At 32.4% G+C, this 13140-nt stretch overlaps 1 protein-coding gene across 3 annotated transcripts in view; it reads right to left on the bottom strand.

Moving 5' to 3' along the window:
- LOC127834392 (coadhesin-like) overlaps nucleotides 1-12954 on the bottom strand; it is a 73600-nt gene extending 60646 nt beyond the window's left edge. The window contains exons 1-2 of one of the 3 annotated variants that reach the window (XM_052360217.1): nucleotides 12650-12954; nucleotides 12254-12424 (exon numbers count right to left, since the gene is read on the bottom strand). In XM_052360217.1, the coding sequence (XP_052216177.1) occupies nucleotides 12254-12424; nucleotides 12650-12872 (394 nt within the window). In that variant the 5' untranslated portion in view covers nucleotides 12873-12954. The remainder of the gene's footprint in view (nucleotides 1-12253; nucleotides 12425-12649) is intronic. The other 2 variants (XM_052360216.1, XM_052360215.1) reach the window with 2 other exon arrangements.
- Between the last annotated feature and the right edge of the window lie 186 nt (nucleotides 12955-13140).

Raw genomic sequence — 13140 nt, 5'->3', positions numbered from 1 at the left:
TTCATATGTGTATTGTGAATAGTGTTGTCTTAATGTGAAAAAGGTCTGTTTCTTTCATGCACGGCAAAGGTATGAATGTCGAATTAAGATACGAGTACTATATAGAAACTTAACAGAATAGTTGTTATTACACAGTTGGGCCGGTACAGTTACGTGTTTACTTCCAAAGATTGTATCAACATGAGTTGGAAAACACGCTGATGCTCCCTATGTGACAAAGCTAATAGTAAATGAAATATATAACATTCAGGAATCAACACATCAATTGTCTATATTCTCCCATTACAAATAATTGTATTAATTCCAACCAATAATACATTCATTTAGTAAAACCCTGTAGAGGCGTTTAATGTTGATATATATATATACTGAAATATGCAATGTTGTTCCTTGATTTTGTTAATGTTTGCATAGAGTCCATAGAGTCCGAAATCAGCATTCCATTTATCGCCCCTAGTCCATGTGGAGAAGCAATTAGTTCCAAAGGTATCAATTATTCCGACCTTATTTATCCTTTGCTTAAACACTAAATGTTGTGAGTGATGATACGTTATATTGTTTTCCATGTTGATAATGTTTCTTTAAATCGTTTGATGGATTTAAATATGATTGCACATGTCTTTATAAACTGTTTTTAAAACCAATACATGAACATATTTTAATTGCATATTTCGTAACTGATGTTTTCACCAAATCAGTTATTTCCGTTTTCCTCTTACCTCCAGAGTTGCTGTAACACTGTAACAAATGAAGTACTAATAGGTGTACCCGATTGAGAATATATGGGAAGTCGGAGTTTAAATTCCTTACCCAGACTAGGTTATTATATATTGTTAATACTATTTATATGCTATTTACTTAAACTATGTTTCGCGTTGTCGTTAACATTTAAGTACGTAAGAACCGGCAGTTGTGATGTTTTTCAATAAACGACTAATACTAAATGCATATGACTGGTCAAATTGAGTATACTACAAGACCAATTATGTTTTATTTAACCACACACATACGTAAACCTTCACGTTCAAGTAAAACAAGATATACTGTAAGAGAACTGAGAAATGGCTATAGCAAACTCTAACCAAGTGTGAGTTTTAAAGTGAGCCTGCAAGGTAAAAGCCACTTGAATCAAGGCTTTTTAAGTTCACAATGAACAGGTTTTAGACGTCACTGCCGCACATTATCGGCATGCGAGTCATTTCCAAAATTCACTGTGTTGGATCTAGTGCATCATTATAAACTGTTATAAATAGCGTTTATATAAATAAGAATTACATTACACTGCATTGGTGCAATATAAGGTTTTATATAAGGCCCCGTCTACCTTTACCGATCTGATATTGAACACCGCAAAACAAGCAGCACTCTCAAACGAAATCATGATGATGTACAATATTTACATCAAATATGCATTGTTTGTGCGATATGTTATGCTGTTTAGCACTTCAATTGTTCACGTACGTTCTTTTTTATAAGGGCGATATACATAAGCTCGTGCACTCTATTCCCTTCTTTGTTCAAGTAATCAAGTATCGTCCAAAGAGACATTTGGTGTCTGTGGTTTATACAGACGTGTTTTTAATTGCTATATGGATATTACTAACTTCTATAATTGGTACATTTCATTTATTCCTTGCAACTAACTTGTACATCGTATGTACGACTAGGTCAGTACGACACATATTATACACATTACAAAAGACATCTGTTGATATTAATTAAAACTAGAGGTTGCCACTTTTGAAACACCTTTCTCGCAATGCCGCATTTCGTAATATGGCATAAGGATTATGTTTTACAAGTAGTTGAAAATGCGACATTATTTGTTCTTATATTAGTATTAATTAAATATACATATCTTTATATAATAGAAACGATACGTGCATAATATATGTATTCTTCTTTGACAGATTTTTTGTCAGACAGACATGCATATATTCATGCATACAAATAATGCTTTTAAAACGATGCCTGTACGAAAGACGTTAATTTGTTCATATGCGAAACGGAATAATTATAATAAGTGTTCAATCATCTAGTATTGGTAACATATAATTTTTGAAACTTTCGAACCTTGGTAAAACAAAAAGACAAATTTATGTTTAGGTGTTACTAAAGTTTGTTTTATGTCGACACATCTTTAACATCACTGCAGGGAGGATGAAATACGTGGTCGTTAAGGAGCACATGCACGTGCGATAAGGTGATCAAGAGACGCGACAGACGCTTGATAACCCCGTGACATATGAAGATGTGCTACATTGCCGATGCGAGAGCATCGAGTACGAGACATACCAGCAGCCTAGCAGCACATATATCTGATTTTATTAATGTCAATTTTGATGCGTGTGTGTTTGTACAAACCCCAGTGTGCTTTCCCGTGACATGGTTATGTTAACATGTGTGTTCCTCTAAGTAACAATTTAAGTTCAGAGTTACCATCTTATTGGAACATGTTGCATTTAGCATATATAAATGTTGTATCCAGAATAATAATAATACGATGTTGCGCAGAGATAAAGCTCGACAAAAAGTTGACTTGATTGGCAGATCGCAATAATGTAATAATCGTACTAAATGAACTTCATTGTTTTTGCATTATTCTGATTAAGACTTAACCATTTGTTCGTTTCCAAAAGGCTTAAACAATGACGATCTTATATTTTTACCTTTGGTATTTAAGGTAGAATTTGCGGTTCATTCGATCAAATTCGCCAAATTAACTTTAGAATATCTAGATAGATCTGTTACAAGGAGATTTGGGTGATTTCTGTCATGAAATACCTTTATTTAAGCGGTAACTTGTGTATAGTTAATGCAGATTAAAGAAACATAATTTGGCCTAACATAGTTGTTGTGTTGTTCTTGTAAAAAACGTCTTGTATTGCCCTTTTACAAGCCCACATATGCACATTTGTCTGTCGTTAGTTTTATATACTTTTAAGCTAGAAACTTAAAGCCGAATGGTGATCGATGAGAGTTTGGATCTTTATATAATGATTGTAAACGGATAATTGTACAAATGGATCGTAAATTCCTGATTCACTATTCCTTTTGAATACTGACTTCCGTATGATATGCACAAGTATATTTGATTATTTTAATTTCCGCTGCATATCTTTTTTAAATATCAATCTAAGCATTACTTATTACGTTAAGTCTTTTTTTTCATTTTAAAAATAGATCTAATTAAAACAAAACAAGTATTAATTTAATCTTCATTCCCATTGACTTGCAGAGTTGTCAATCTCCACAATCCTGTTTCGGGTCAGAACTCCCTCCAATAAAAGCATGACAAATGATGACGTCACCTTAATAAACATGCTAATCAACGCCGTTGATGCCTAAAACGTCGTGTCAGGATTATTTTACATCTCCCGTTGACAGCACATACCTCATAATACTCTAATTCTGCGTGGCGAAAAACAGATTCGCGCAAGGGGCGAACACAAGAAAACCGTGCAGAGGCCCGGATCATCGCGGCGCGGTAGATTTATGTCGCCAACCTGCCTTCCATGACGAGCATAATCCCACCCTCCTATATGAGGACAATGTTCTCTGGAGCGTCGATGTACATTTGAAGGGACTTTTTCACAGATTTTGGCATGTCCCAAAGTTAGCTATTAAATGTTTTTAATTGATAAATGTAAACAATCGAATTAAAGAGCGTCAGTATAAAAGTAAAGAAAGCACAAAAAGTAATCCACACCTTGGCTCGAACCACTGGCCCTTTGAGTAAAAGCCTATCGATTCAACTATTTGGACATCCGTGCTGATATAATGACGTAGGTTTTTATACTTTATATAAGCAATCCTCGTATGTTACAAATATAACGATAACAACAGAACTATCCAAATTATTCCATCGTTTCGCGTTTAAAATGCTTTATAATTTTCAGATGTTTAAATCGCCAAATGTTGCATGTAATGGACATTGTAGAGCATGGCCAATGTTCAGTACAAGTATTTCCTTGCAAAAACATAATAAAAACGAAAATTTGCAAATCTGAAACATTTTTCATACAATAATACAAAAATGACCAAACGCGAATGCAAAGGCTTTCAATTAACCACTTATTAAACCCATACGATCAGCGAAAAAAGGGAAACACTGTAAACGAAAATGTATGCATTTAACAGGCAATGCAGATCAACGATACGATACAAAGTTTCATCTTAACAATGATTGAGGATATGTGTTTTCTTTCGAGGTATACCGTTAAATACATTGCACTATTAAAGGTTGTATATTTCCACACGGTATTTTACGATCACAAAATGGAAACACAGCAGCAGATGTGTTTCCGTAAACAAGGTGTGCAAATAGATGTATGCTAATCGGAATGAACAACGGTCGGAAATATAAAATGGAAGTGTTATGAAATCCATTACTTATAGAAATAAGATGCTGTCTTTTATTTTTTTAGATACCATCGGTTGCGAATGTTTTGAAACTGATCACATAATCGTAAAAAACATAATCTGGATTAAAAAATTACCTTTATACCTAGATGTTCAGCTCTTATGTTTGGTGTGTTTAATAACACCCATCATACATGCATGATAGTCCCCTTTGTTGTTTATCAATTGTTGTTATCAACTTTCAACTTTAAACTTAAACCTTCTGTGAAAGCGTTATTTACCTTAGACGCTGATATTCCCACGGTGACAAAACGCTTCATATCGAGTTAAATAGAAATTTTTACACTGAACGTTCATCGCTTTATATTTACGTAATTATGCAGCACAATTCCACAGCTGTATTCCAACCAGTTTTGAAACTTGTGAAGTATGATTAACGAAAAAAAAATTCAGCCATAAATGATGTTTTATAAACCTTATAATATATTCAAAATATTATATGTAATTTATATTGATTATTTTATTTAAGAACTTTTGTAGTGGTAATACAGTTATATTTTTTTCAAGGCGATGCGAGGTATTATATCCTACTAAGTAAGTCCGTATGATTACACGTTAAGGAACTATTTAAGTAGAATTTCCTGAACAAAAGATACATTACCATCTTAGAGATCTGTTAAAATAAGTCAAATATACAGAAATTAAAAGGCACAATCAACAGTCAAACGAATATTAAAAGAAACCAATTTAAATATCGTAAGAAAAACTGCAGTCCTATGTATATGGGCGTAGCTACTATTCCCGACTTTACTTCAATACTCCATCGAAAACAATAAATACATTAGTTAATAAATCAAAGGATCAAATACAACATCATCACTACTTCATAACTGACAAGTCTATCATTCCCCACTCCATATGTATATCGATGTAAAGTAAGATCGTTTTCATATACGGCAGTACAAGTGTTTATACCTGATTATTATATGTACTTTATAAAACTGATTGAAGAAAATCGTCAAACTGATTGGCACTGTGAAAGAAATAAAAAACACCACAAACTAAAATGAGTTTCTATTAAGTAATTATTGAAAATCAGATGATGTATATACTCTGATTAATCGTTCAAAATAAGAGCAAGTCCACACATAATAAAGTTTGGTTTGGGATAAATTGTTTCTTATGAACATCTTTCCGACCAAAATACAAAAATACCCTTAACCCTGTCAAACTTTTTGAGGTTTAATAATGATTTTCTTTATCGACGCTAGAGTGTGATGGCTCTTTAGTTAATGAAATACGTATTCTACTTAAGTACCAAGCGTACAATAAGGTATATAAAGAAGTAATTATTCTACTTAAGTGGCAGACGTAAAGTAAGGTATATAATGAAGTAAGTATTCTACTTAAGTTCCAAGCGTGCAGTATGGTATATATTCCAATCGGGCCTCGGGCGTTCAAGTATCAACAAGTAATCTAATGTGTTTATAACAAATCATCTAGTTTCCAGTGAAATGAACGTCATTTTCTGTCTAAATAACTTATACAATTTTATTATATCGAAGTTTATAGTATGGATCGCAAATTGGTCTATAAATAGAAAGAGTACTCATTATAGTAGTCGTTGTTCATTTGGGATAATGATATTATGGTTACTTATCAGCTAAACCTTGAAATGTCAAACAAACGTGATACAGCACGACAAGTTATTCAACAACTATGAACATTGTTAATGTTCTTCCAAAAAACATAATAATAACATACATTTAGAGAACATTACTGAAATAAAACAAAGTCAATGTTTACACACATTTGCTCCCTATGTTGATTCACAGTGCAAACACGAAATATATTATATTGCTTAGGATTTTAATAAAACGGTTTAAATTTAACCAATAAAGTGATAAAAGGGCATATTGTAAAATATGACATTTTATATGTGCTCTAAACTGTACGTACATATAATTGTAAGAAACTACTGCACTAATGTCCAAACAATTCCACATACTTGTTCTTGGGCGATTCCTTAGATTTTCTATAAAAAAAATACAAAATAATGCAGCAATTTACAAACAAATCAACCAATGGTGGCATATTATATGATATATACAGTGAAACTTAGTGTCAATTTGGGAAAGCTATTTGCGCTTATGAATATGCCCTTACGCTTAACCTAGCACCATAACATTGTTTTCAACAGTTATATGTTCGTTTTGTGTATATTACATTCACAAATGAATGCCGTTCGTGATCTGCAAACAAATTCGCGAACTTTAAAAAATAGACCACTTGATGCTGGTGGATTTACTAACGTATACAACTCAGAAACCACTTTTTGGATGATATTAACCAATCATATTAAATTAACTATTTACATATTATTGATTCTGGTATTATTACATGGATGTTTTCATGTTTTAATCATAATAAAGTAAACATTTATATTGCAACTGCGATGATACATATTGTAGATTTTCTACAGATTCAAAACAATCTTAGTAATATATTATTTAGTGATGAGATAAATACTTAGCGTTGGCGTCTGATAGACATTTATGCCGTGTTATTTTTCAACCCCAGAACATATATTAATACTTAAACTTTTTTAAATCTTGTTTTCTTCTTTCATGAGTGTTATGATCCCCGACGTTTTGGATTCAATATTACTCAGACCATGTAAAAGCATGGTATTGTCAATGCCAGGCAGGTGCGCGTACTGCCGGCACGTGTTCGCACGTTGCATAGTTCATTTGGTTTTTATCTGGTTTATCTGGGCCAATAAATGATTGTGGCATTCAGGACTGGGGAAAATATGTTGATGACGCGTCTCATGTGCCACAAACTGTGGAAACTTCCGACTCCGATTCCGACGTCAGTACTGTTAAGGAGTAAAAAAGTGTTAAATCGTTGAAATATTTATAATAGAATAACAACGATTTAAGTCGATTTACTCCTCAACGTATAGGTATGTTCAATTGGTAAATCGGAATCTAAATTTGTTAAATGCGTATCTCGACTTTTAAACCGTAATTGTTTCAACAGTAGGACAATATTGTATTAAAATTTTATATTTATATTATGCAGTGGGCAAATACGTAGTAGAAGTAGTGGTTGAATAGTCATGCATGAAAAGTACCATTATACGAATGCGCTTCATCGATTACAATAGTGTATTATACAAATGTTTGTACTTGGCAAAACGTATAATTTTCACCAACAGATCAGTCTTACTAGAGAAATGTGTGCTTGTAAAGCGGAATATTCACGGCTTTAATACATAGATATATATTTGCCTAAGAAGATGTGTGCATCATCCAGTTCATTCGCTTTTATAGTCACGTGCCAGTTGTTATTGATACAAGTTATCGGCTGATAAAATACGTTAACATTTTTTAGATGTTAAGAATATTTAGATCTAATATTGTATTTGCTTATTTGAATATTTATAAGTCATTGTGAAGCGAACAGTTTACATTTAAAAATTATACACTTTTACGTTATTTGTCGTTATGAAGGTATGTGCAGGACTGCTTATGCCATAATCATTGTAAAACGTTTATGCGTTTGTAATGCAAAGACGTCAAATGTCGTATTCAATACTGTTGTTTATAATATATATTACCATGAAATATTGTGCATTAATTTGTTTTATCATAATGTGATACTGGTGATTTATGTTTCATTTTTAATCGTATACTTGAGCCTGTATTGAGTATTTACATTATGTTTTCTTCTTTTAATTTTAATTTTAATCCGTTACCATGGAAACATGTAAAAGTATGTATTATACGATTATTTGTACATGTAATAATTTTTTATTGTAATAAGGGAAATAATTCAGATATATTTTAAGTTGTTAGGTTTATTTTGTTTTCCGATCGATATTTACTTTGCAAAATGACATATCATATCATATACATATAGAATTGTTTCCATGGAAACGGCTATTGTTCTTTCACCTATTATAAATTAAACATATCTGCACATCATTCGATTAATAGGGAATGCCATAGGAAAAGGCTGCATTTCATATAACATGATAGTTGTCTTTTATTTGATTTCTTTAGAAAAAAATGTATTCAACATTTTATTGTGTAGCGCGTTACCATGACAACCAACGACAATAAGTTGCTTTTTCACAACATGCTGTGTGTGTTCACTATTCATGTACATTTTTATAATTTTCATGATTACGTATAAAGTATATGCATTTACATTTGCAATTGATTTTATATATCATAACACATATTCACATTCATTTATGATGTTGCCATGGCGACCATAATACAGCGATATTAACTATAAAACTGTTGTTTTCCTTTACTTAATATATTGCCCTTTAAGATAGAAGTAAAGTCATATAATTCTGTAACAGGGCATTTTCACCCTTTCGTGAACCTAGCCCTTTGATGGCGCTTAAATAGAGAGGTGAACACACTTTATCAAACACATTTCTTTTAGTTGTGAATGATAAATGTTCATTTATTGGTCAGAATTAACATAAGCCCAAAACATAAATACACATCACGACCAAGTTATAACCTATATATTCTCTAATCAGAACGTTTGCTATGTACGTGTTTTTTCAAAAGCAATAATTTATATAAATTCCTCTTAAAATGTAATACTGCATCATGATTAATTGCTACGAACAAAAACAGTATCGCATTGCGCTAAATTATCATTTGGGATTATAAATGAACATCATAGAGATGTCGGCTCCTTTATGTTATCAGTATGCATATAATATTGACGCAAAACGAGATATAGATGCGCACAAAAGTCATCCTTATACAATGTATCTTAGTAGTCAATTGTAACAGATAACTTGAAAACAAAACATGTATACATAACAAGGATTATGCACGAGTTAAATGCCAAAAATGTACACACACAATCTTCTTCTAACATATGAATATGAGCGACGGGTGTTTGATAGAATTACTAAAATTCTTTATTTGATACCATCAATCAAATATTGTTTGCTTCAGTTAAAACGATTTGTGTGTAGGCCAATGCCGACATGTTTACCCGTTTTTTTGCGGAACCAAAATTGTGTCCATGTGTTCAAGTGTTGTAGGAACGAATCTACACAGATAAAAGAGGATTTCATAACAGAGTGCATATCATTTTGTAATAAAGTATTGTTTGCAGTTGGGTATAACTTTTCTTTCAATTATTTTATGTAACTGCTTCATCTGATCTTTTATTATAGTTTTTATTCATGTTTCTGTATCTGTTTTTGAAAAAAATATTAAGATCGGATATAATCGCTTCAATTAAGACAAGTGGTGTTCAATTGTTTAAATTGTATTTTTCTGTACGGCAGAAAACTCGTTCATGTACACACGATATGTAATATGTTGGGAAGTCCTTATTAGTCTGTGAAAATTATTTCATACAACACAGAGGTATGTCTTTTTTTTTAAATATATTTTAATATTCAATGATCTTTTGTTACTTAACACGGATATTAACATTTTACAATAATTAGTGAGTAAAACGGTGAAGTGATCCGTTACAAAGTTTGTTCTTATCATGTCTCTGGGGTCAAATCTGGTCATGTCACAAGCGTGAAATGATAATATAAAGTTTGCACAAGTATTACTTTAAACGATTTCTTCTTTAAAAGTACAAGGCCCAGTGTTTAAATATTCGGAATGTACATCATATAGAAGTATGTTACTAAAGTAGTAAAAATCATGGCTCTTTGGTAAAAATTGGTCCTCACCAATAGAGAACTTCGAGTGATTAAACTAATGAATATGTTTTATTCATAGATTTTATCGTCACCAACCAGAACTAAAGCTATGAAACAAACACTTCCAATAATATGCTACCCTAATTTAAATACTTTCTAAACAGTGTTCTCTCCATATTCCTATATTTGTTTGACTCTCTCGCCAGTATTCTTACCGACTGCTAAAGATGTTGTGTCCGAATCATACATGTACAATAGCTCTTCAATATTAACCATCACCAGTGTACACAATCGATATCATACACCTGGGTTATGTTTTTAAAGATCCCATAACCAGTAGTCTGACCAACCGGTTCGGTTGCCGGGCTGCAACCATCGCCAGTTCGATACTCGCCGCCGTCGGGTTCGTTCCCTGCCTTACGGTACTCAAACTCTATTTCCTGTATTTCAGATCCGGGATATTTGCCGGTCATTGGAAAAAAACTTAATCAGTTATGTGGCATAACGGCCTGTGTGTTCAGATCTCTGAATGTGGATGAACATGCGTGTTTTGCTCAACCTGTGTAATACAGCAATAACATGTTAAGGAAATGACAATTTTCAAAAAATTTAATTGATTAAAAAACGAATAATCAATTATATTCAAATAAGCGAAACAACAATCCTGATTAAAATATGTTAAACATAAATGTTTGTTAATTGAATATCTTATGTCGACATCGACATCGTTATTTTTGTAATGCGTTCATAACGCTTTTCGTCGATAATTTAGCTAACACCTGTATTATCGACATAGGGTTTAACTTCGCTTCAGATTCAAAGCCTGCGAGACGTAATGTATGGAGCTAGCTTTCGCCCCGTGATCCATAGGGAAAGACATATTAAAAAAAAAATATTTAAGCTATTTAAAATAATAACGTTTTGTTATTAAATAAATAAAATAATAAATTTATAAAAAAGACGAAAATTTGTGAACAAGTGTAACAAGTCACACATTCCACTTGTGTGCATAGTTGTTTTAACCTATTTTTTTCCCTAAAAATTGAGTCTCTTGGTCGTTATTTCTTTCCGGCTTAAGCAGGAGGATTCCATGAGTTGAGTGAAAGGACATGTTTTATTTTATATAATTTAATATGGAAATAGTCACCATTTGTGTATGCTTTATGATCACATACATTTAAATTACAGATTTTAACAACTTCCCGGAGAGACCAGTGTGTGAGAGTTTAAAGCAACCATTCCATAAATGGTAAGATGAAATTACTGAAGTTGTGATAAATGTATAAAACGTAGTATAAAAGCATATATGTATGTAATATATTAATAATTCTATGGTTTTCTATACAACTTTGTGAAAAACGCCACTAGATGACCATCATATTCCTATGAATGTTATTTTGTCAGTTGTTCATCATAACTGGAATTCTATTGACTATATTTATATGCAGCACTAAATAAAGTAGAAACAATCTGATAAAAGTTAACGTCTTTATAAAAGTCAAGGGTCAATTCTAACCCGCACTTGTAGAACACTATAATAATTAATATGTATTATATAAATATGTATAATATAAATACCCGCACTTATGGAACACTATAATAATTAATATGTATTATATGAATACCAAAAATGTTACACAAGTCTCCTTAAGCTTATTCTCTTAAAACCGGCTTACATTTGTTTTAGAAATATGTTTCAGGTCGCAAAATCAAATCTTACACAACTTTGTTAAAAATATCGTGATTACAATTTTTTATCTTGACAATATGTAGGCGAGTACAACTCTTGAAATCACAATAGAAGAATAGAAGCCAGATGTATGACTCATTTTGTATGAACCTTGTAAAAACAAAGTTATTTTGACAATATCAAGGCCGATTTCAAAACTTGGTAATGGGCGCTCAAAAAAGAAGTCACCTAATCAAATCTCAAAAAAATCATGTTACTATATAGGTTACATTTTACAACTCAATCCTGATGAAATTTGGTCAGAATGTTTTTCATAACAATATCTAGGCTTATAAATTATATATAAATTACCGTTTATAAGTAAAACAATTGCTTATAGTGAAACCGTGCTCAAAAACATATATATATTTAGTTCACTAAAGCTTCCTTCATGACTAAGATGCAAACAAACTACAATATGCGCTTACTTTAAACTAACTTTTAGAAACCACAATATTTACTTGCACAAACTGGCTTTGAGCAGATCTCGTAATCAATGCTGTCTCCAAAGCAAGGGTCTCCGTCACTTAAAGGCCTGGGATTATCACAAGCTCGGTCACGTCTCCTCAAACCCACTCTGCACGTGACACTACACGACCCCCATCCATTCCACGCGGTCCAAGCACCATGGGCTATATATTACATAACTCTTTAAGCATTCAATAAGTTACACCAAAAGCCTCATATTTGATACTTAAATGAAATATGTACAATGTGATTCATTTTATCTTGACACAAACTAATATGTGAAGTGAATGGTAAGTTTAAAACAAATACATGTAATGTATAAGATAGTCTTTGTGAAGTTGTTGTGTATGTCGTATTGACTCATTGGACGACCTTTAGATTCGCCTTACTTGGACATCTGTTGAGAATGCATTGCCCATTGGTTTGTGAAGGACCCTGGCAATCCTCTCCTCCATTCAAAGGTTTTGGGTTGTTACACTGTCTGGTCCGCGTCATTGTTCCGTTGCCACATGTGACGTCACAGATCCCAAAAGCGCTCCACATTGACCACCCGCCGTGGACTATGAACAGCAATACATGTACATGCCAGTGTTCATTATATAACACTAGCATTACCACTGACACGTTGTCTTGTTACATGATGCCAGGAATAGAAGTGCACCTTTGATTTATATATATCATATTCTGGAGACAAATACATTACGTAAGGTCAATAAAATGATGTCAACACGATGTATGTGATTTGAGTTGAATTAACGACTTGAATCAATATAATTACAAGCCTCAGCGCGTTTTAAACACATATTGCTTTCTTATAAATAAGACGTACAGTTTTCAATGAAATAGTAGCCCTCGTTGTGACTTGCATAAAAGAGATCCT

The sequence above is a fragment of the Dreissena polymorpha genome, chromosome 6 (genome assembly GCF_020536995.1).
Source record: "Dreissena polymorpha isolate Duluth1 chromosome 6, UMN_Dpol_1.0, whole genome shotgun sequence".
In the NCBI taxonomy this organism is placed as follows: Eukaryota; Metazoa; Mollusca; class Bivalvia; order Myida; family Dreissenidae; genus Dreissena; species Dreissena polymorpha.
This window is presented reverse-complemented; position numbering and strand designations above follow the sequence as displayed.